Source organism: Rana temporaria, chromosome 1, assembly GCF_905171775.1.
Source record: "Rana temporaria chromosome 1, aRanTem1.1, whole genome shotgun sequence".
NCBI lineage: Eukaryota > Metazoa > Chordata > Amphibia > Anura > Ranidae > Rana > Rana temporaria.
In genome coordinates this window covers 175,182,142-175,205,943 of record NC_053489.1, presented here as the reverse complement: position 1 = coordinate 175,205,943, position 23,802 = coordinate 175,182,142, and the positions used below count along the sequence as shown (strand labels likewise).

The 23,802-nt window shown below is 44.0% G+C and overlaps 1 protein-coding gene across 3 annotated transcripts in view; it reads left to right on the top strand.

Moving 5' to 3' along the window:
• ATXN2 (ataxin 2) overlaps positions 1-23,802 on the top strand; it is a 125,926-nt gene that overhangs the window by 5,337 nt on the left and 96,787 nt on the right. For all 3 annotated transcript variants that reach the window (XM_040346397.1, XM_040346389.1, XM_040346383.1), the window contains exon 2: positions 10,427-10,460. In XM_040346397.1, the coding sequence (XP_040202331.1) occupies positions 10,427-10,460 (34 nt within the window). The remainder of the gene's footprint in view (positions 1-10,426; positions 10,461-23,802) is intronic.

Below are 23,802 nucleotides of genomic sequence, written 5' to 3'. Positions count from 1 at the left end.
TGTCCCAGATCTGATGATTGGCTGTTCAGGAAGCTAGTATATCGTGGTGATCGAGAGGCCTCGGCTCTTGTAAGCTCCAAGTTATATCTTGCGGCATATGTGGGTCTCTCACTTTCCCTCCTGTTCTGGCTAAATTGAACTGCAGGAGATATGGGAAGGCACGTGCATACTTCAGGTGGGGCCAGTATTAAAATGAACCTGTTGCTGTGCCTTGCACCTGTAAAAAAACAAAACAAAAAAACTGTTCAATTAGGCATCCTTCAGTACAGGAGGAGAACTGTAGTGTGAAAAGTTTATTGGGCATTGACTTTTTTTGAAAATGCTTATTACCTGGTTGTCGCTGGCCCTCAGTATGCTTGCTGATCTAGAATAAGCATGCAGCAAGTGGTCAAAAGTCCATATCCTCATAGTTCTGAGCCTTTTGACTCAAAGGGCCCTTTCACACAGACGTGTACGGGCTCTGCTTTACTCAGCAGGGATCGCTCCGTCGATCCCCGCTGAGCAGGCAGATGACAGGTCTGTCTCTGCACTGTGCAGGGACTGACCTGTCGGAGTGCTGCCTTCCCCTATGGGGGATCAGATGAAGACGGACCATAGAGTCCGACTTCATCCGATACGCCAAACGGTTGGAAAATAGGGTTGTCCCGATACCACTTTTTTTAGGACTGAGTACAAGTACCGATACTTTTTTTCAAGTACTCGCCAATACCGATACTTTTTTTTTAAAATGTGTCCCCAAATGCAGCCATGCCCGCCCCCCCCCCCCACAGATGCAGCCATGCCCCCCCCACAGATGCAGCCATGTCCCCCCCACAGATGCAGCCATGTCCCCCCCCCATATAAGCAGCCATGTCCCCCCCCCCCCTTACCTGCATGCTGCCGCGCCGCTAATACGGGCGGGGAACATTACGCTTTCATTTGAATAGCTGTAATGATTCGCGCCGCGTATAGACACTCCCCCTTGCTCGGGATTGGACAGATAACCCGAGCAAGGGGGAGTGTCTATACGCAGCGAGAACATTACAGCTATTCAAATGAAAGCTGTAATGTTCCCCGCTCGTATTAACCAGGCTTGATGCGGGGTAGCGGCGGCGACGGGTGGGGGGGCTGAGTATTCTATTTAGGCATCGGCGGTATTTGCGGAAGTACAATTTTCTATCGCAAATTATCGGTATCGGGACAACCCTAGTTTCCATCCATCACATTTTGGCGGATTGGAGCAGGTCGGATGTCAGCGGACATGTCACCGCTGACATCCGTGACTCCATAGAGGTGCACGGAGCATTCGTTCAGGTCTGCCTAAAACCTGAACAGTCCGCCTGTGTGAAAGGGATGTATTAAAGGTGTAAACTATATTTCTCTTTCGTCCATGGACGGACACATCTTCCTTATAGTTTTGACTGTAGGGTTCCATCTATCAGGAGAGGACTAGGCAGACATGTTAATAGTTAAAAACATGTACTATTTAGCAAAGCTGAACAGCCCGCCCAGGGGGTGGTCCCTCTGGTCATAACCCCTCAAACTGTACTCGGCAGCTCAGTGTTTTTTTTTTGCCTAGTAGAGAAGGACCTGGCTCCCTTTTGGGCCCATGGTCCTGAAGAACTTTTATTTATTTTTTGATCCTGGGTTATTGGTGACAGGCTGGATATTATAGATCCTTGTAGTCTCCCCAGTCTGGCCATCGAGCATGAGCAGGCCTTATCTACGCGCTGGGTCGGCCACGACATGCCCCGTTTGCTCCAGGGGTGGCCGGTGAGCTATGTGCTCCGGGATTCACATGTGACTGGGCTACTGCTGTCTAAGTCAGTGTTTCTCAACTCCAGTCCTCAAGGCGCCCCAACAGGTCATGTTTTTAGGATTTCCCTTGGATGAAACCGCTGTGGTAATTACTAAGGCAATGCAATTGATCAAATCACCTGTGCAAAATAATGGAAAGACTGAAAACATGACGTGTTGGGGCGCCTTGAGGACTGGAGTTGAGAAACACTGCTCTAAGTCAGTGAACCGTGGCAGACAGCTACTCTGTACTGCTCAGAAGTAGGTCTGTCAGGAACGCACCAGCAAGTCCTCGCACGGACGTGTAAGTAAAGTTCCTCCTGTCTTGGCAGGATGGAACAGCTGGGCATTCCTGGGGTGGTCAATTAGCGGGTCTCTAGTCCTCCCTTTCCTCTCTCCCCGTCCATCCCTCCTCCCCTTGCTTTGCTGGGCCTGCTGTGTACCTCACCAGGGGGTCCCTGAGGGGGGCTCCGGGTCCTGGCTGGGGGCTGCGCGGTGTGTCCGGTCTGCTCTAGTGTGGGTGGTCTGCCTTGTGGGGGGCCTTCGCTCGAAGGCCCAGTGTTTTTGCGGTCTTTTATTTTTACATCAGAAAGCCGCGCTGTTAATGCTAATACAACGGTCGGACATTTTCTTGTAGCTCACGCCCCCTTTTTTTTTTTTTTCCTGAGTGGGGAATCTTTGTAGGGATTTTTACATTGCCTGGACCTCTAGCACTGGTTTGTCATTCTGAACGGCGTGAGCGGCAGATCACCTCAGAGACATCTCAGGCACACTCTGTGCAGGAGTTTAGAGCGGATGACATCGCTGAAGCAGTGCCTGGGTCAGGGCTGTGAGTCCTCTGGGAATACCCCTCCATCTGGGCAGCTAGGAAAGTGGGCCTTTTCTTGTACCTTGACTTGTTCCCTGAGTGGCTGTCAAGTGTATGGGTCAGCATGGTATCAGAAGCTGGCGTTTTTCTTCCCCAGCCATTCCGGTGGTAGCAACCGGTGCCGCGGTAGAATTATTTGTTGCCAGGGTGGTAGCAGTGTGCGGGCGCAAGGGGAAAAAAAAAATGCCCCCTTCCCCCACCAGCTTCTGGGGAAAGCTCTGATTAGGGCCTGGCTGTGAAACGGGACCTCTGTTCTGAAGGGTCAGAGTATGCAGACCAGGACCATTTGGACAGTGAGGAAGACTCCGGGTCAGCACAGGAAAAGGTGCTTGTTGGAGCACTTATCACCGCAGTGCGGGAAACCCTCAATCTGGAAGATACAACTGGGGCATCTACTGAGGTGCCGGTCCCTTTTTGGTCCCACAAGCCAACCAGCACTACAAGGGCATTTCCTTATATAACTTATTTTGATACGTTTATAGACCAGGAATGGGAACGACCGCAGAGGACCTTTTTGGTCCCAAAACGCATGGCGTTCCGTTACCCTTTTGAGGAGAGCCTTCTGAAAAAAAATGGGCATCTCCCCCGGTTTTGGACCAACCCCCCCCCCCGGTATCCCGGTTAAACAAAGTAACCACTATTCCGGTTGAGGAGACTCCTGCATTTAAGGACCTTGCAGATAGAAGGTCCGAGGTGGTGGCCCAGTCCATGTTTACCATGCTGGGATCTGCATTACGGCCAGTTTTGGCTGCGGCTCTGGTGTCACAGACAAATCCAGAATGGGCTAGTAGTTGGAAAGACAACAGGTTTCCCCCGGTCTGCGTAGAAATGGCTGACCAGTTGGTGCATGGCCTCAAATATGTCTGCGATGCAGCCCTGGACACAGCTCCCCTGCTTTCTAGAGCCTCTGTATCTGCGTCGCCTGATTTGGCTAAAATGCTGGTCCGCGGACCAGGCTTCCAAGAAGACTCTGGCTGATTTGCCTTTCTGGGGTGAGAGGCTATTTGGAGCCTCGCTGGATGACATTAAGGATGTCACTGGGGCTAAGGGCACACGGCTCCCACAATCCAGAAAGGGTAAGGCGCCGTAGGCCAGGGCCCTCCTTTTCCGCTCAGAAGGTTTTTTTTTTGTCAGTCCGGGCCCACAGGTTCCTGGGCCGACAGGGGGCCAGCTGAGGGACAAAAGGCATCCCTGGGTTCGCAAGCCTGCAAACAAGTCTGCAACTGCATGAAGGGTTGGCCCGCCTGACTCTCGGGTGGGGGGGTCGCCTTAGCGAGTTTGCAACTGGGTGGACCTCCCTGCTTTCCAACCAGTGAGTTTGCGATGAGTTTTCATCAGGGTACAAGATGGAAATGCTTTCTTGTCCACCAAACAGATTTTTTCCCTCAGACCTTCATCTAGAGACAAAATTGTACACCTCCACAAGGCTGGAAAGGGCTACGGGGAAATTGCCAAGCAGCTTGGTGAAAAAAGGTCCACTGTTGGAGCAATCATTAGAAAATTGAAGAAGCTAAACATGAATGTCAATCTCCCTCGGACTGGGGCTCCATGCAAAATCTCACCTCGTGGGGTCTCAATGATCCTAAGAAAGGTGAGAAATCAGCCCAGGACTACACGGGAGGAGCTGGTCAATGACCTGAAAAGAGCTGGGACCACCGTTTCCAAGGTTACTGTTGGTAATACACTAAGACGTCATGGTTTGAAATCATGCATGGCACGGAAGGTTCCCCTGCTTAAACCAGCACATGTCAAGGCCCGTCTTAAGTTTGCCAATGACCATTTGGATGATCCAGAGGAGTCATGGGAGAAAGTCATGTGGTCAGATGAGACCAAAATAGAACTTTTTGGTCATAATTCCACTAACCGTGTTTGGAGGAAGAAGAATAATGAGTACCATCCCAAGAACACCATCCCTACTGTGAAGCATGGGGGTGGTAGCATCATGCTTTGGGGGTGTTTTTCTGCACATGGGACAGGGCGACTGCACTGTATTAAGGAGAGGATGACCGGGGCCATGTATTGCGAGATTTTGGGCAACAACCTCCTTCCCTCAGTTAGAGCTTTGAAGATCGGTCGAGGCTGGGTCTTCCAACATGACAATGACCCGAAGCACACAGCCAGGATAACCAAGGAGTGGCTCTGTACGAAGCATATCAAGGTTCTGACGTGGCCTAGCCAGTCTCCAGACCTAAACCCAATAGAGAATCTTTGGAGGGAGCTCAAACTCCGTGTTTCTCAGCGACAGCCCAGAAACCTGACTGATCTAGAGAAGATCTGTGTGGAGGAGTGGGCCAAAATCCCTCCTCCAGTGTGTGCAAACCTGGTGAAAAACTACAAGAAACGTTTGACCTCTGTAATTGCAAACAAAAGCTACTGTACCAAATATTAACATTGATTTTCTCAGGTGTTCAAATACTTATTTGCAGCTGTATCATACAAATAAATAGTTAAAAAAATCATACATTGTGATTTCTGGATTTTTATTTTTTTTGATTATGTCTCTCACAGTGGACATGCACCTACGATAACAATTTCAGACCCCTCCATGATTTCCAAGTGGGAGAACTTGCAAAATAGCAGGGTGTTCAAATACTTATTTCCATCACTGTACATACTTCCTGTCATTCTGGTACAGATTAAAGGGGTTGTAAAGCCTTGTTTTTTTTTTTTTCTTCACCTTATTGCATCCTATGCATTAAGGTGAAAAAACACCTTGTACTGTCTGAGCCCCCGTTTTTACTTGCCTGAGCCCTGAACTTCTGTGTGCGCGATCAGGCGTCGTTCTCTCCACGGCTTCTCGGCTGTTCATGGGCTAGATTGATGGCAGTGCAATCGAATCCAATGACACGGCCGCCAGGGGGCGGGGCCGAGTCATACAGTCGGCGGCTATGTACGCCAAGTGTATAACACCGGAGCATGCCCGCAAGTTAGCCCCCCTCGGGAGAGAGCTTCCCAGAGAGGGTTAGCTATTGTGGGGAGGCCCCGAGAGAGCTGCCGTGGGACCCCAGAAGAGGATGAAAACTAACTGCACTGTGTGTGTGTGTTTTTTTTATTTATTATTTAAACATGAACCTTTTTAGTACCACTTTTAATCTTGGTTTTTATCTGACCAAAGAATGCTTTTTCCAGTACTGGTCTGGCTTTTTTAGATGTTTTTTTGGCAAAGTCTAAATAGACTTTTCTATTTTTCAGGCTTATTAAATAGTTTGTACTTTGTGGTGTGGTATCACTTTCAGAATATACTGTTTTGGTCACTCCTAATGTTGCTGCCACCTCTCTGATGTATTTGTTTAATTTTTGAAGCCTTACAATGCCCTGTTTCACTTGTATGCACAGCACTTTTTAATGCATGATGACGCAGGTTCTTGCAGAAATAGATTCCAAATGCACATACCACACTTAGGCCCCTTTCAGACGTCCGCTCCGTCTGTCCGTTCATTACAAGTCCGTTAACGGACTTGTAATGAATCCCTATGGGGACGCGTCCGTTAGCAGATGGAGCATCCGCTAGCGTCCGCGTCAGTCGGGTTCCGCTTTTCCGAACGGAAGAAACCCTCTTTTTCTTCCGTTCGGCGGAGCAGAACTGATGCAGACGGACAGACGGTCCGTCTGCATCAGGTTCCCCATAGGGGACAACGGAGCAGAGACAGGGCGGGCGGTCCCTGCACTGTGTGCGGGGACCGCCCTATCCGCCGACAGCTGAGCGGGGATCCCCGCTGAGCCGACGGAGACACACGGAGCGGACCCGGAAACGGTCCGCTCCGTGTGAAAGAGCCCTTAAGCCTCGTACACACGCTTAGATTTTCAGACGACTTAATGTCCGACTTATTTTTTTGTGGCATGCTAAGTGAAGAGGTTGCTCGCCATATGAACATTTTCATGTGACGTAATGTGTTAAATGGTTTTCCCTGTTGGCTTACGCTCAGAAGCAGACACACATGTAAGTCCCGCCTACACATTTTAAACGTCGTACAAACCACATGTGAGGTATCGCTGGGTGTGTTAGAGAACGAGCAACAATTCTAGCACTAGACCTCTGTAACTTTAAACTGTTAACCTGTAAAAAAATAAAGTCACCTATGGAGATTTTTAAGTACCGAAGTTTGGCGCCATTCCATTAGTGTGTGCAATTTTAAAGCGTGACATATTGGGTATCTATTTACTCGGTGTAACATCATCTTTCAAATTATACAAAACCGGGCTAACTTTACTGTTTTGTTTTCCATTAAAATATTTATATAACCCTTGCATGCCTAAGCCTATTTCTGACATTTGGTGTTTACAAGTTAAAATCCGTATTTTTTGCTAGAAAATTACTTAGAACCCCCAAAAATGTTATATATATATATATATATATATATATATATATATATATATATATATATATATATATATATATATATATATATATATATATAATTATTAAAATAAATTTTAGCAGAGAATCTAGAGAATAAAATGGCGATTGTTGCAATATTTAATGTCACACGGTATTTGTGCGGCGGTGTTTTAAACGCAACTTTTTTGGAATTTTTTTTTTTCATGAATTTAAAAAAAAGGAAAAAGTAAAGTTACCCCAATTTTTTTGCATAATGTGAAAGATGATGTTGCGCCGAGTAAATAGATACCAAGCATGTTACGCTTTATAATTGCACGCACTCGTGGAATGGCGACAAACTACGGTACCTAAAAATCTCCATAGGCGACGCTTTAAGTTGTTTTTTTTTTATTTTTTACAGTTACCAGGTTAGAGTTGCAGAGTAGGTCTACGGCTAGAATTATTGCTCTCGCTCTGACGATCGCAGCGATACCTCACATGTGTGATTTGAACACAGTTTTCATATGCGGGCGCGACTTCCGTATGCGTTTTCTTTGTTGCGCAAGCTCGCGGGGAGGGGCCGCTTTAAAACCCAGAAGTGACGTCATGACGTCGCTTCCGTGTTAACATTGCGGAGACTGAATCAAAGACGTTTACGGCTTAGTTTCAGTCTCTGCCTGGACACAGAAGGCGCCGGATGGAGGATCGGGTCTCCCAGTGGGACGGGAGGCCCGGTCAGAGAGGGGGGGATGTCCCCTCCCGCTCCTCCGGCATTAACAACCGAGCGGCTTTTAGCCGCATCGTTTGTTATGTCTGGATAGCCAATCGCCGGCTCTAAACAACGGTATCGGGATGCCTGCAGCCGATGTGACCGGTACCGGGGTGATGAAAGCCAAGGACGCATATATGCGTACGCTCGGCGCGAAAGGGTTAATATAATTAGGGCCGAAACAACTAATTGATCAACAACTAATTGATTAAGAAAATTGTAATCGATTATTTTCATAATCGGCCTGTAACATAATGGGGTTCTAACTAATATTAGCCCTTTATAGTACAAAAAAGCAAATTGCTTCTGTAAATATTGCTTTCACTGTCCCACAGTAAAAAAATGAACCCCTTACAATAGCGATTATTTGCTCTTTTTGTACTTCTTTTTGTTTTTTTAACCCCATTATGTTACTAAACGTCTTAGGCCTGGATTCACACCAAGTTTTTTTTTGGTGCTTTTTGCAGAAACACAATACAGTTCATTTCCATGTTTTCCTATGGGACACGTTCACATCCATGATTTTTTTTTCAGCTGCTAGACTTTTTAACGCAAAACGGGGCTTTTTTTTTTTTTTTTGGTTCAATATACTTCAATGAAGAAGCTCCAGAAAAGCATGTAATGTGTTTTTGCGGCAATTTGTGTTTTTGTAATCTGCCCAACAACAAATTGGCCCATAAAGGCTATTATCCGATTAATCGAAACAATAATCGGCCAACTAATCGATTATGAAAATAATCGTTAGTTGCAGCCATATATTAGTTGCAGCCCTATATTTTATATATATATATATATATATATATATATATATATATATCTGCAACTAACGATTATTTTCATAATCGATTAGTTGGCCGATTATTGTTTCGATTAATCGGATAATAGCATAAAAAAAAAAAATGGCATTTTTACATTTTTTTAGGCCAATTTGTTGTTGGGCAGATTACAAAACACAAATTGCCGCAAAAACACATTACATGCTTTTCTGCAGCTTCTTCATTGAAGTATATTGAACCAAAAAAAAAAAAAAAGCCCCGTTTGCGTTAAGTCCAGCAGCTGAAAAAAAATCATGTGAACGTGTCCCATAGGAAAACATGGAAATGAACTGTAGTGTGTTTCTGCAAAAAACTGAGGTGTGAACCCAGGCCTAAGATGTTTAGTAACATAATGGGGTTAAAAAAGTACAAAAAGAGCAAATCGCTACTGTACTTTTTTTTTTTTTTTTACTGTGCGACAGTGAGTCGGTTCACACTAGGGCGACACGACTTCCAGCACGACTTTCAGAAGCAACTCCAACACGACTTGAGCATGAACCACAGGGCGATCTGGGGAGATTTACAACAAGACTTGAAGTCGTCTCCAGGACAGGAGACTTTCCAGTGGCCAATCAAACAACAATCAGCTCTGGGAGAGGGAGGGGGAAGGAGGGGTTTGCCTGAGAAATGTATGTTATCTTCCTGGAAAGTAGCTTCACAGTGATCCGACTTCTGAGGCGACTTCCATTGAAATCAATGGGTACAAATCGCCTACAAGTCGGATTGAAGTAGTACAGGAACCTTTTCTGAAGTCGGATCGCCTTGAGTCCTGTGTATTAACACTGCTCCCATTCACTTCCATTGTTTTTCTCTACAGCACGACTGGGGACGACTTGAGGCGACATGAAGTCGGATCGCAAGTCGCCCCAGTGTGAACCGGCTGCTTGTTTTTTGTACTATAAAGGGATAATTTTTGTTTTTTTAACCCTATTATGTAACTGGCCGATTACTCGATTATGAAAATTGTAATCGATTAATTTCATAATTGATTAGTTGTCGATTAATCGATTCGTTGTTTCGGTGTATATGTGTGTATATCTATCTATCTATCTCTATCGGTGCATCGCGTTTCGGGTGCCCCCGATGCATGCGACCGAGATAATCGATGTGTAGCCCCGCCCCCGCCCCTCCCGGGAAAGCGATCCGTACCCTTCTCTCAACAGACTGCAGCGGAGCTGAGTGACACATCCATCAATCACCTTCCCTCTCCCCTCATCAGCCAATATTGATGCAGTGATCTCCACTACTAAGAAGTAGCAATGATCAGCTGTTGTTTTTTCGGTATGCCTGTTTAACAGAAGCTGTCTACCTGGGGGGGGGGGGGTGTCTGCACTGATGCGGGTGTCTGCACTGAGGGGGTTCTTTACTGAGGGGAGACTATAGTTGGTGGGAGGGGGGAGGTGACACCATTTTTTTTCCTGCACCCGGTGACACCACTTCAGTGGGGGAGATGTGGATTTTACAGTGGGGGAGATTTTTTTTTTTTTTTTTTTTTTGCCGATCCGAAAAATGATCCAATCCGTGCCTCCTGATTCGAGGAACGATCGGAACCGTGAGTTTTTTGATCCGTTGCACCCCTAGTTACAGGCAGTGAATCTAAAAGCATGCAGCTTTACAGCCTATAGCGACACTGACCTTTGTAGTAGCGTGCATTCTATTCTGCTTTTGCATAGTTTGTTTTTAAAATGGGAGGAAAAAAATAAAAAATCTTTTTCTTTTATTTGTTGCATATAATGACTTTTAGCCAGTACAAAAAAATAAATCTGCATTCGCTTGTAGAATGGCAAGTCTTGCCACTTGCTGATTAAAACCTGAAAAATATACAGGTCTTGAGAGATTCTTCAATTTCATTTAAAAAAAAATGTTTTCTTTCTTTTCAGGGGGCGCAGCAGTGGCAAAGTACCTCCACAGTCTGTAAGTTACATTCAAACTCTTACACAAGGTTTATCTCCAAATGTAAAATTAGGAATTGTGGTCTCTCTTTTTTTTAATTTATTTTTATGTATGTATGTGTATATATTTAGTATACCGGTATGTTTTTTTTTTTTTTTTTTTTGCCCACTTCTGAGGATCACAGGCGCGCACTTCGTTCTAAAGCTCGCTGTTGGCTCTGATGTCACTCGACCAGTGCAGGCACTGGAGAGATCCTGACTTTAGTGTCAGAATCCATCCTGGACCAGCAGCTGACGCAGCCCTTCGCAAGCTGCTGAGAGCCTGAGCCAGCCGCTTCCTCCCCATTCACAGCCTAGTGCTCCAATGAGCGCTGGTGGAACACACACTGTTACTGGCAGTCATTGGCTGTCCACTCAGTGAAGACCAAGAACTAAGGGAACAGTAGTCTTTGCTAACTTCTCAAGCTAGAGGTGGCTGGGGAGAAATGCAGCTTCAGAACAGTTCTGCATCTACCTAGGGGTGTGGTAAACGGAAAAAATTCTAGTCTTGAATTGAATTTCTCTTTAAATTCAATCCCCCACACTGCTTACAGTAATTTTTCCATTTGCCTGTCAATACCCAAGGGTAGCGTCTGTGTTAAGTAGCTCTTGTTGGAATTTACTTGGGGTTAAGGACTCTGTCGCCATGTGATAATGCTGATATACAGTTGGGTCCATATATATTTTGACACGGCACAATTTTGATACTTTTGGCTCTGTATGCCACCAGAATAAAATTAAAACAAAACAATCCAAATTAAATTTTAAAGTGCAGACTTTTGGCTTTAATTCAAGGGCTTGAACATAAATATTAATAAGCACAAATTGTAAGAACTCAACAATTTTTATACATGGTCTCTCCCCCCCCCCCCCCCCCCCATGACTACCTGAAGTCTGAAACCCATGGACATTACCAAAGACTGGGGTTCCTCCCGTCTGATGCTTTGCCAGGATCTAACTGCAGCTGTCTTCAGTTGTTCTGTTTTGTGGGTTGTTTTTGCCTTCAGCAAGTGAAATGCATTTTATTAATTATTATTATTATTTCAGTTATTTGTACAGCACTGTCAATTTACACAGCGCTTTACATATACATTGTACATTCACATCAGTCCCTACCCTCAAGGAGCTTACAACCTAAGGTCCCTAACTCACATTCATACATACTAGGGCCAATTTTAGACAGGATCGGATTAACCTACCAGCATGTCTTTAGAGTGTGGGAGGAAACTGAAATACCCAAAGGAAACCCAACCCACGCAGGCACAGGGAGAACATGAAAACTCCAGGCAGATGGTGTCGTGGTTGGGATTCGAACCAGCGACCCTTTTTGCTCCTTTGGGTTGAGATCAGGTGATTGACTCGACCATTGCAGAATATTCCACTTTTTCTTAAAAAGCTCCTGGGTTGCTTTTGCAGTGTGTTTTGGATCATTGTCCATCTGTACTGTGAAGCGCTGTCCAATCAACTTTGCTGCGTTTGGCTGAATCTGGGCTGGCAGTATATATAAACACTGCAGAATACATTTGGCTGCTTCTGTCACATTAACACCAAGGACCCAGTGCCACTGGAAACCATGCATGCCCATGTCATCACACTGCCCCTACCATGTTTTACAGATGACGTTGTGTGCTTTGGATCATGTGCTTTTCCAAGCCTTCTTCACACTTTATCTTCCCGTCGTTCAGTACAGATTAAGAATGCTTTTCCAGAACTGCTCTGGCTTTTTAGAACGTGTGTGTGTGTGTGTGTGTGTGTGTGTGTGTGTGTGTGTGTGTGTGTGTGTGTGTGTGGTTTTTTTTTTTTGGCAAAGTTTTATGCCACGTACACACGATCATTTTTCGGGTTCTAAAAAATTACTTTTTTTTTAAATGCCATTAAAAACGATTGTGTGTGGGCTTCAGAGCATTTTTCGGGTTCTAAAAAATTGGCAACATTTTTTTTTTTTCGAACATGCTCTATTTTTTCACGCCGTTTTTAACGTTGTCATTTTTCGGGTTGTAAAAAATGGTCGTGTGTGTGAACTTTAACAACGTGAAAAATCCGCGCATGCTCAGAAGCAAGTTATAAGATGGGAGCGCTCGTTCTGGTAAAACTACCGTTCGTAATGTAAGAGTAAGCACATTCATCACACTGTAACAGACAGAAAAGCGCGAATCGTCTTTTACTAACCCGAAATCAGCTAAAGCAGCCCCAAGGGTGGCGCCATCCGCATGGAACTTCCCCTTTATAGTGCCGTCGTTGGTGTTGTACGTCACCGCGCTTTGCTAGAGCATTTTTTTTTCACGACTGTGTGTAGTCAAGGCCGTTTTATTGATCAAGTTGAAAAAAACATTGTTTTTTTCTAGAGCCTGAAAAACGTTTTTTTATTTATTTTTATTTTATTTTTTAGAACCCGGAAAATGATCGTGTGTACGCGGCATTAGGATCAGCTATTTTATGTTGCTGAGCTAACCAGTGCAGTGCATTAGTCTTTCCTCAGAATGTACCAAGCTGTTGATTTGGCTTTTCCTAATGTTGCTGCTATCTCTCTGATATATTTGTTTCCTTTTTGAAGCTTTACAATGGCCTGTTTCATTTGCATTGACGGCTCCTTTGAATGCATAATGTAGGTTCACAGCAATAGATTCCAAATGCAAATACCACAGTTAGAATCAACTCCAGACCTCTTTCCTGCTTAATTGATGAGGAAATAACAAAGGAGTAGCCCACACCTGGCCATAAAACTGCTTTTTGATTCTTTTGTCCAATTACTTTTGGTCCCTTGAAAAGGGGAGGATTGCTATTTTGGGCTCAAATTCCTAAACCCTTCTTCTGATTTGGATGTACGTACCCTCAAAATAAACCTGAGAGTGTGAACATTCAGTCCATATCCATTATATAACTAACTATATCTTGAATATGTTTTGGTAAATATCTGGAGAAAATAAAACCCAAAATTGTGCATGTGTCCAAATGTATATGGACCTAACTATACCCCCCCCCCCCCTCTTCTCTGTTAAAGTGATGGTAAACGCATTTGTGTGGTTTGAATATACAAGGGGCTTTCTAGTCACATTGGGACTTGAGTTTATATAATAAAAAAATTATTTCAAGGAGTGGAAACTGCATTTTTATTTTTCGACATACTCCCCTGCTACATATTTATACACTTATCCCAGCGTTTAATGCCTGGAAAGCTTTGGGCTAGAAAGATTTGTCTGTACACCTGAACCATCCTAGGACAGCCTGCTTCACTTCGTCATCGGTGCCGAAATGCTGACCTCCGAGGAACTCTATAGGGCTCCAAATGGCTGAAAATCGCCCAGAGCGAGGTCCAGGCTTTAAGGGGGTTGTGGCTATACCTCCCAGCTGAGTTGCTATAATGTGCATGTAGTGTGGTGAGCAGTATGAGCTTGTGCGTTGTCCTGGAAAAACAGGGCTCCCTTGGTAATCCGTTTTTTTTTTTTCTCTAGACGTGTATGCACATCACTCGGAACACGACCGTAATGTTCACTGTTGATATTGGCAGCACAGGGTAGAAAATCCATATGAATAATGCCATGTTTGTCCCAATAAACACTTACAATCCCTTTTTACCCTTAAAAACGTTCAAATATTTTTTGGTGGTGGAGCTGTTCCATGCACGCACTAGCACTGTTTATTATTTTTTATTAACGGTCCCTGCGACATGTGCCTGCCTATCTGTAATAGTAATGTAGATATTCCTCTGGACACCAAGGATCTCCAGATTCGTCAAAACGTTTTTTAATTAAAGATTACATCACAGAACAGTGTAGTGCAACGTTTTGGAGCCACGCAGGACCCCTTCGTCAAGCATGTGATCTGTAATAGGACACACTTACTACTGCATGTAGTACCAACATGCTATCATTCCTATTCATACCTGTAAAATAGAATTACGGATTGACTTGAACGCCCCCTATCACATGCATATTTTAAGGAAAAATAAACAAATGTTAATGCACACAAGCACAATAGAATACCAGATTATATTTTTTGTTAATTTTTGGGTAGAGCGAGGGAGTGTTATAACCCCCTTCTTTTTTTTTTTTCTCTTCCATTGCGGAGATTCCCTTTTACTTCCTTTCCCATAGCCAAACATGAAGTGAGAGGATGTCCCTGCAAATTAAATACATTTCGTTGGGACGCCCAGGTCCCCAGAACTAGTATCGCCATTGGAAAATGTCCCCTCTACTACTTTTCTGGGGACAACCCAAAATTGTGATTTTTTTTTTTTTTTTTTTTTTCCCCACTCTATCCAAAAAAAAAGTTTTTGCCTTTTTTTAGTTATGCTTTCAAGTTAGAATCAAAAATCGGTCTGTATATGCAGTAAAGCATGCTTGTTAAACTCACTGTGGAACTTAAGGGGTTAATCCTCCGCATTGTGTAAAAAGGCTGTTTAATCCTCTCCTGCTGTCCCCAATCCATCTCCTGATAAAACGGCCTTTGGAGTCACTCTGCACATGCTCAGTCAGGTGTGTATTGCTAGAGTTTTTTTTGGGGGGGGGGGGGGGGGGGGAGAGAGAGAGTGATTACGCATGTGATGGTACAGGACCCATCAGCACTGTCCAGACAGCCTCATAGGATAGTCAAAGTAGATGGCCGACTTGTGACTTCTATCGGTGTCTGTCCAAGCACTGGTTAAAGCTTGTAGGAGGCTTCACGCTTTAAAGGAGTTCTCTGACCTAAAACTTTTAACCCCCGCTGTGGCCGGGCTGTAAAACTATACAAAATAAACTTTCACTTACCTGCCTACGATCCCCCGTTGTTCCGATATCGCCGTCCCGTTCTCCGGTCCCGGTCTCTTCCGCTTCCTGCGTGTCGGTGACTCACAGTGCGCTCAGCCTATCAGCGGCCGCGACGGGACATTGCTGCGGCCGCTGATAGGCTGAGCGCACTGTGAGTCACCGACACGCAGGAAGCGGAAGGGACCGGAGAGCGGGACGGCGATATCGGAACAAAGGGGGATCGTAGGCAGGTAAGTGAAAGTTTATTTTGTATAGTTTTACAGCCCGGGCACAGCGGGGGTTAAAAGTTTTAGGTCAGAGAACTCCTTTAACCAGTGCTTGGCCAGACACTGATGAAAATCACAAGTCTGCTATATAGGGCCGAAACAACTAATCGATTGATTTCATTATCGATTACTATTTTCATAATCGATTAATCGGCCAGTAACATAGCGGGGGTTAAAAAAAAAATATATATATATATCCTTTTATAGTGCAAAAAGAGCAAATCGCTACTGTAAATATTACTTTCACTGTAACCCCCTTACAGTAGTGATTATTTTCTCTTTTTTTTTTTTTTTTACTCATTTTAGTTATTTTACCCCATTATGTTACTAAACATCTCAGGCCTGGGTCACACCTTTGTGTTTTTTGGTGCTTTTTGCAGAAACACACTATAGTTCATTTACATTGTTTCCTTTGGGACACGCTAACATCCATGCTTTTTTCAGCTGCTGCATATTTGTAAAGGGCAAGGACTTTTTTTAACCACTTCCTTACTGGGCACATAGACCCCTTCCTGACCAGGTGAAATTTCAGCTTGTGGCACTGCGTCACTTTAACTGACAATTGCACGGTCGTGCAACGTGGCTCCCAAACAAAATTGACGTCCTTTTTTTCCCCACAAATAGAGCTTTCTTTTGGTGGTATTTGATCGCCTCTGCGGTTTTTATTTTTTGCGCTATAAACAAAAATAGAGCGTCAATTTTGAAAAAAAAAAAACTATTTTTTACTTGTTGCTATAATAAATAGCCCAATTTTTTTTTAAAAATATTTTTTTTCTCAGTCTAGGCGATACGTATTCTTCTACATATTTTTGGGGAAAAAAAAATCGCAAGAAGCGTCTGGTTTGCGCAAAAGTTATTGCGCTTACAAAATAGGGGACAGAATTATTATTATTATTATTATTATTATTATTATTTTTTTTTACTACTAATGGCGGCGATCAGCATTTTTTTCGTGACTGCGACATTATGGCGGACACATCGGACACTTTTGACACATTTTTGGCGCCATTCACATTTATACAGCGATCAGTGCTATAAATATGCACTATTTAGTGTATAAATGTGACTGGCATTGAAGGGGTTAACACTAGGGGGTGAGGAAGGGGTTAAATGTGTACCCTAAATTGTGTTCTAACTGTAGGTGGAGGGTGGTGACTGGGGGAGGTGACCGATCTATGTCCCTATGTACAGGGACACAGATCGGTCTCCTCTCTCCCCTGACAGGACATGGATCTCTGTGTTTACACACAGAGCTCCACGTCTTGTCCCTGTAACCGCCGATCGCAGGTACCTGGCGGACATCACGGCCACCAGGCACTCGCATCGGCATCTCAGCGATGCGGCGAGCGCGCGCCGCTGGATGCGCGCGCAGGCCGTAAAAACACGGCCAGTTAGATTCAGAACCACCCTGCGGCCGTATAAAGTCGTACGGCCGTCGGGTAGTGGTTAATGCACACCTGTGCTATTTTGTTTTTTTGGTTCAATATGCTTCAATGGAGAAGCTGCGTTTTTGCGTCAATTTGTGTTTTTTTTAATCTACCCAACAACAAATTGGCCCAAAAAAATAAAAAACGCAGCAATTTTTTTTTTTTTTTTTTTTTTTTATATTATTAACCGATTTAATCGAAACAATCGGCCAACTAATCGATTATGAAAATAATCGTTAGTTGCAGCCCTACTGCTATATACTGCTGATGAGAGAAGGTATTTAGCAGTTTATATTTACTAAAGTCATTGCATTTCCATGTTCTGTGTACTGTGGGAGACCCGATAAAGTGAATACAGGGTCCTGGGTTTATTAACACATTGACTGTAATTTATGGTTATAGAATTATTGCTCTGTCCGCAAAGGAACTTTACTTGTGTGAAACAATTGCTGTTTGCATTCTGGTGTGTGCGCAGGGCGATTGAGTTGCTTTTGAATTTTTCTTTAGCGTAAATCCCAGGACATGGTATCTTCAAATCCATTAAAGCGGTGGTTCACCCTTATTAACATGTTTTTAGCATAAAATGAGGCATAGTAGCGCGAGCTACAGTATGCCTGTCTTTATTTTTTTAGTCCCGTACTCGCAGTGTAATCGTAGAGACAAGATTCCGACTCCCCGCGGGGAATGGGCGTTCCTATGGAGAGGGAAGGTGATTGACGGCCGGCTCTGGCACGTCACGCTCCCCGAAGACAGCCGGAACAGGCCTCGGCTCTTCACGGCGCCTGCGCACAGACTATGCGCAGGCGCCGTGAAGCGCCAAGTCCTATTTCGGGTATTTCCGGAGAAGCGTGACGTGCCATAGCCGGCCGTCAATCATGCTCCCTCTCCATAGGAACGCCCATTCCCCGAGGGGGGTCGGAATCTTGTCTCTACGATTACACTGTGAGTACGGGGATAAATAAATAAAGACAGGCATACTGTAGCTCGCGCTACTATGCCTCATTTTATGCTAGAAGAAAAAAAATGTTTTTTTTTTTTTTTTTTATTAATAGGGTGAACCCCCGCTTTAAGTTAGGATTATGCTGTCGCCTTCAGGTTTTTGGACACTGACAAAGGAAATTGAACTCCTAGGCATAACTCATCCCAGCAAGACTTTATGGCAGTTCTTAATGGTTCCATTGGATTAGGTGACTCATCCTCCAGATCCATTGACTATGGTTGACTACTACGCCCAGAGGTATGGTACCTGGACACGCAAGGATGGCCTGTAATGTTGCTGGTTGGCACTACTCTTCCTGACAGGACCCTGTGCAATGATATATTGATTGCAGACCCGCAGAGTGATATTTTTGTCAAGGGCAGTGGTCCCTAGCTGGGGAGACGAGTCCCTGATGACCCTCATGGTATAGCTTGCTGTGAAGATTGGACAACCCTAAGGCGGTCCTGCTGCATGGAATGGTGAATGCCCTGACGGTTTCATGGGGTAGAGTGGAAGCTGGATGTAACTTCCCTTGTAGTGTATACCCCGTTAAGAGCTCAACACTCCCTTTTTCATAATGAGCATCCAATTGGCGCTCATCACACGTCTTTCCCATCCCACATAATCCCTGGGTGCGGTGCTGGAGATAGGCAGTGAGGTGAGTAGGAGCTAAACTGTGCATTGTTTGTTTAAACCTCATTTAGCTACTTGCTACCCAGTCCAATTCTGACACTTCACTCCTACATAAGAAAAAAAAATTTAGGGAATAAAATAGGTCGTTGCAACTTTTTATCTTGCACAGTATTTGCACAGTAATTTTTTTCAAACGCTTTTTTTGGGGAGAAAAACTGTTTCCTGTGTGTGTGTGTGTGTGTATCTATATCATCAAGTTAGCCCAACTTTTTTGAATAATGTGATGGAGGATCTGGCCTTACATGTCATGCTTTGAAATTGCGCACACGTGGAATGGCGCCAAACTTCTGTACTTAAAAAAATCTTCATAGGCGACGCTTTTAATTATTATTATTTTTTTTTACATGTTACCTGTTCTAGAGTTACAGAGGAGGTCTTGTGCTAGAATTATTGCTCTCGCTCTGACGTTCGTGGTGATGCCTCACGTCTTTTTAACATAGTTGGGCGTGACTTGCTTCTGCGCGCGGGGACAGGGGCGCTTTAAATTTTTTTGTTTATCTTACTTTTTCAATTTTGACTTTTTGACTTTATCACTTTTTATTCCTTTTACAAGGAATGTAAACATCTCTTGTAATAGGAATAGTGCGTGACAGGTTTTGGATTCCCAGCCGAGGCTGTGGAATTTTCTTCAAATGCAGAGGCCTGGCGTGACGTCGTAACATTGCGCCCTCTCTCCGAAAGATCATACGGACGCCCGGGGGCCATCTGACCCGCCGGTTATTCCCTATGGTCAACTTCCGATATTTCGCACCATTAGTGGGCTGCAGCAACAGCTGATTTTCGTGTGGCCATCGAATTTGAGTAATTGGACATGTTGGAAATTTTTTGACAAACAAACGATTTTCTAATCGATGATTGGTGAATCGTGCGAGAAATGTACTCCAAAAAAGAAATAGGGGGGGGAAATTTTCGTAAAAAAGATTCCCAGCCACAAATTTTCTGTAGCAACACGTGATGAAATTGAAGGCTTGGTTGGCCAAATATTAAAATCAATGGTGGTACACCATCACAAAACCCACACATTTTCTGATTTTCAAAAGAAAATTAATTTGACGTATGGCCGGCCAGCCTAAGACCCTGATTTAGTCCCTTGGACGAGTTGTTAAATTTCCACACCTCCTGAGGTGTTGACTGCTGCATATTGTCAGTCAGGGTGGAGCTGGGTGATTGTGCCGAAACCAGTAGTGATGTAGGAGCCGCTGCCCGCTGTTTGTGCTATTTTTTTTTTTTTTTTTTACTGCACATTAGAGCTGCACGATTCTGGGAAAAATGAGAATCTTGATTCTTTTGTATAAAATGAAGATCACAATTCTCTCTCGATTCTCAAAATTGTATTTATTTAAAATTATTTTCAACACAAAAGGAGCTTATGTGTAAATCTGACGGACTGTTTACATGTTAAATTTAAAAAGCCGCAGAAAACCTGCTGACCTTACATGCTTGCTAATGTGAAAGAACACCTCCTGATTTTCACATTTAACTAAATTTTAACTACTTGCCGACCGCCCACCGCCGTTATACGTCCTCACTTTAGAGATGAATATCTCGGTAACGGCAGCAGCTGCTGCCACAATCGAGATATTCATCTCTTCTGTGGGCGGCCGTGTTAACGATAATGGCGGTCTCCGCGGCGAATTCGCCGCGAGATCGCCGTTATCGGTGGCGGGAGAGGGCCCCCCCCTCCCGCCGCTGTCCCGCGCCCTCCGCCGCTTACCGGAGCCGTCGGTAGCGGCGGAGGAGATCGCGACCATCCGGCAGCTGAGCGGGGACGAGACTGAAGGAAAAATCTCCTTCGCCCGTCCCCATAGCTCCGCTGGGCGGAAGTGACGTCAAAACGTCAGTCCCGCCCAGCGTCTTAAAGAAACATTTTTTTTTTTTTGTCATTTGAAAAAATGACATTTCCAATTTTTTTTTTTTTTTTTTTGCATTTAAGCCCAAATATGAGATATGAGGTCTTTTTGACCCCAGATCTCATATTTAAGAGGACCTGTCATGCTTTTTTCTATTACAAGGGATGTTTACATTCCTTGTAATAGGAATAAAAGTGATAATTTTTTTTTTTTTTTTTTTTCAGTGTTAAAAATTCTAAAATAAATAAAAATAAATGCGAAAAGCAAAAAAAAATGTTTTTAAAGCGCCCCGTCGAGCTCGCGCGTAGAAGCGAACGTATACGCGAGTAGCGCCGACATATGAAAACGGTATTCAAACCACACAAGTGAGGTATCGCCGCGATCGTTGGAGCGAGAGCATTAATTTTAGCCTTAGGCCTACTCTGTAACTCAAAAAATGCAACCTGTAGAATTTTTTAAACGTCGCCTATCAAGATTTTTAAGGGTAAAAGTTTGACGCCATGCCACGAGCGGGCGCAATTTTTAAGCGTGACATGTTGGGTATCATTTTACTCGGCGTAACATTATCTTTCACAATATATAAAAAAATTGGGCCAAATTTATTGTCTTATTTTTTCATTTAAAAAAGTGAATTTTTTCCAAAAAAAGTGCGCTTGTAAGACCGCTGCGCAAATACGGTGTGACAAAAAGTATTGCAATGACTTCCATTTTATTCTCTAGGGTGTTAGAAAAAAAAATATATAATGTTTGGGGGTTTTAAGTAATTTTCTAGCAAAAAAAAATGGTTTTGTCTCGTAAACACCGACTCTGAAAAACAGGCCCGGGGCTAAAGTGGTTAACAGTCCGTCAGATTTACATATTCTGTATTTAACCACATAAGCTTCGTTTTGTGTTGAAAATAACTGTTGGGTGTAACAAGATGTCCGCTTGCCCCCTTCTCACTATCATTACTGTGCAGGAGTGTGGGGTGGAGCAAGATGGCGGCGCCGAAACGTCACTTCCTACGAGACAGCCGCCGCCGGGTGTACCGAGATGGCTGCCGCTCCGGAGCTATGCCGAAGCCGGGGACTTTCATATGGCCGCACCCGAAAATCGCAGGTCATCTGTCCTGGAGATTGGGGGGGGGGGGGGTTGAATCGAGATCGCGATTTTCTTGCGATTAATCCTGCAGCTCTACTGCACACATGTGCAATTTTACATTAAGGCTGGGATCACACTACGGTTTTCCCGTCCGTCAGCCGCATACGATTTCAGTATCGAAAACGTACGGGCCCGGACGGGAAAACGTATAGATAGAGAATGCATTGCAAATCGTATGCACTCAGATGCATCCGGGTGCGTACGATTTGCTGGCAAAACGTTTTTTAAACGTACGCAAAACCGTGTTCAACCACGGTTTTGCGGTCGTTTTTAAAACAGTATGGCAACCGCATACGTTTTCCTTTAACATTAATGTCAATGGAAAACGTACATATGTGCGGTTCCATACGTTCCCGTCCGTTTCAGCCGCATACGTTTTTTCATATAAATCGTATGCGGCTGACGGACGGGAAAACCGTAGTGTGAACCCAGCCTAATAAAGATTTTTTTTTAATGTACTGCACCATGAGGGGCCCCTGTCTTGTATGAGTTTGATTGCCGAGAGGACCTGGATTTTTTAAAAGATAAAAATAGATCGATGCTGCATTGGAGTAAAATTTGAGGGTTGTCACAAAGAGGGGGCGATGCTTTTGACCTGAAATCTGGCAGGTGCTCAGTTGGAGGTGAGCACATAAGTGAATTGGTAATGGGAGTCGCTGTACACTGTTTTTACTGGAATATTGATCAAGATGCAAGAGGTGGCCTTTTGAGGAAATGGGAGAACACATCATAGAAGAAAAGAGAATTGATTCATTCATGCAGTTATTTATTAAAGAATTGTCTTCTATTTATGTTCTTTTATCCATAATTATGTTGATGTGTGTATTCACAATTTCATGTGTGTGTGTGTGTGTATATATGGTAGTAATTAATATTGGTGTAGGCGCAGAAAATGTTAGGCACAATTTAAATCCAAAGTCTGATTCCCTCTTTTTTTGTACTTTCTGATGGCCCAAGGAAGGGTCACAGAGTTTCCCAATCTATCATTTCTCTGTGGATCTGTCAGCTGATTTCTCAAGCTCATGGTCTAAAGTGCAAAGTTCTACCGTGTTTGGTGGAAGCTTATTCTTGCAGGAGTAGTTGGTACTTCCTGGGCTATGTGTTATCAGGCTTTGTTAGCTCAAGTTTGTAAAGCTGCTACCTGGACTTTAGGTTCATACTTTTACAAAGTTTTCCTAATGCCCTGTGTCCTGGCATGTACTCTAAAGAAAAAAAAAAGATTTTTGGGTTACCAAAAGTATATCGCAGAAAACGGGGACCCCGCCGCTCTTCCGTTGTGGTTCATAGCTTGCTACAAATGCTTGACTAGCTGGAAGGATTTATGCCTAGGGGTGCATTTGCTGTCTCATCCCCCGCCAACCAGCTGCCTCCTCCTTTTTTTTCTTCTTTTTCTTTGGTCTCTGTTAGAATGGATATGAAGATGCCCTCTGTCCTCTGTTGTAATCCCAAGAGATTTTGCAGGTAAACAAAAAAAAATTGTTTTCTTAACCACTTCAATACCAGGCACTTTTACCCCCTCCTGCCCAGGCCAATTTTCGGCTTTCAGCACTGTCGCACTTTGACAATTTGTGTGATCATGCAACACTGTACCCAAACTAGGTTTTTTTTTTTTTTTTTTTATCATTTTGCTCACACAAATAGCGCTTTCTTTTGGTGGTATTTGATCATCACTGGGTTTTTTATATTTTCCTAAATAAACAAAGACTGAACATTTTGGGGAAACCAAAACTCGTTTTTCTTTTTGTTTCTGTTATAAATTTGCAAATGATCATAAATTTAGCCCAAAATATATTCTGCTACATTTCTTTAGTAAAAATAACCCAAATCTGTGTATATTTAGCATAGGAAAACTATTGTCTATCTAAAAATTGATCCTGATGTACTGAAGACCTATCTCCTTTTTCCTGAGGTCTTAAAATGGCAGGACAGTACAAATATTCCCCAAACTACCCATTTTTGGAAAGTGGCATTGAAAAGGCAGTGTTCCCCAACCCCCGGTCCGCGGACCGGTACCGGTCCGTGGATCAAACGGTATCAAACGGTACCGGGCTTTAAATAATTTCACTGTGGCGGCCGAGGCGCAGAGCATTGCCCTCCCGAGCCCGCCAATTGTGTGACAATAGCGAATGAAAATTCGCTATTGTTACACTGATCCTCCTCCTGGCCAATCAGGGAGCTGGTCCTCCCGCTTCCTGATTGGCCGAAAGGCAAACCCCACACGA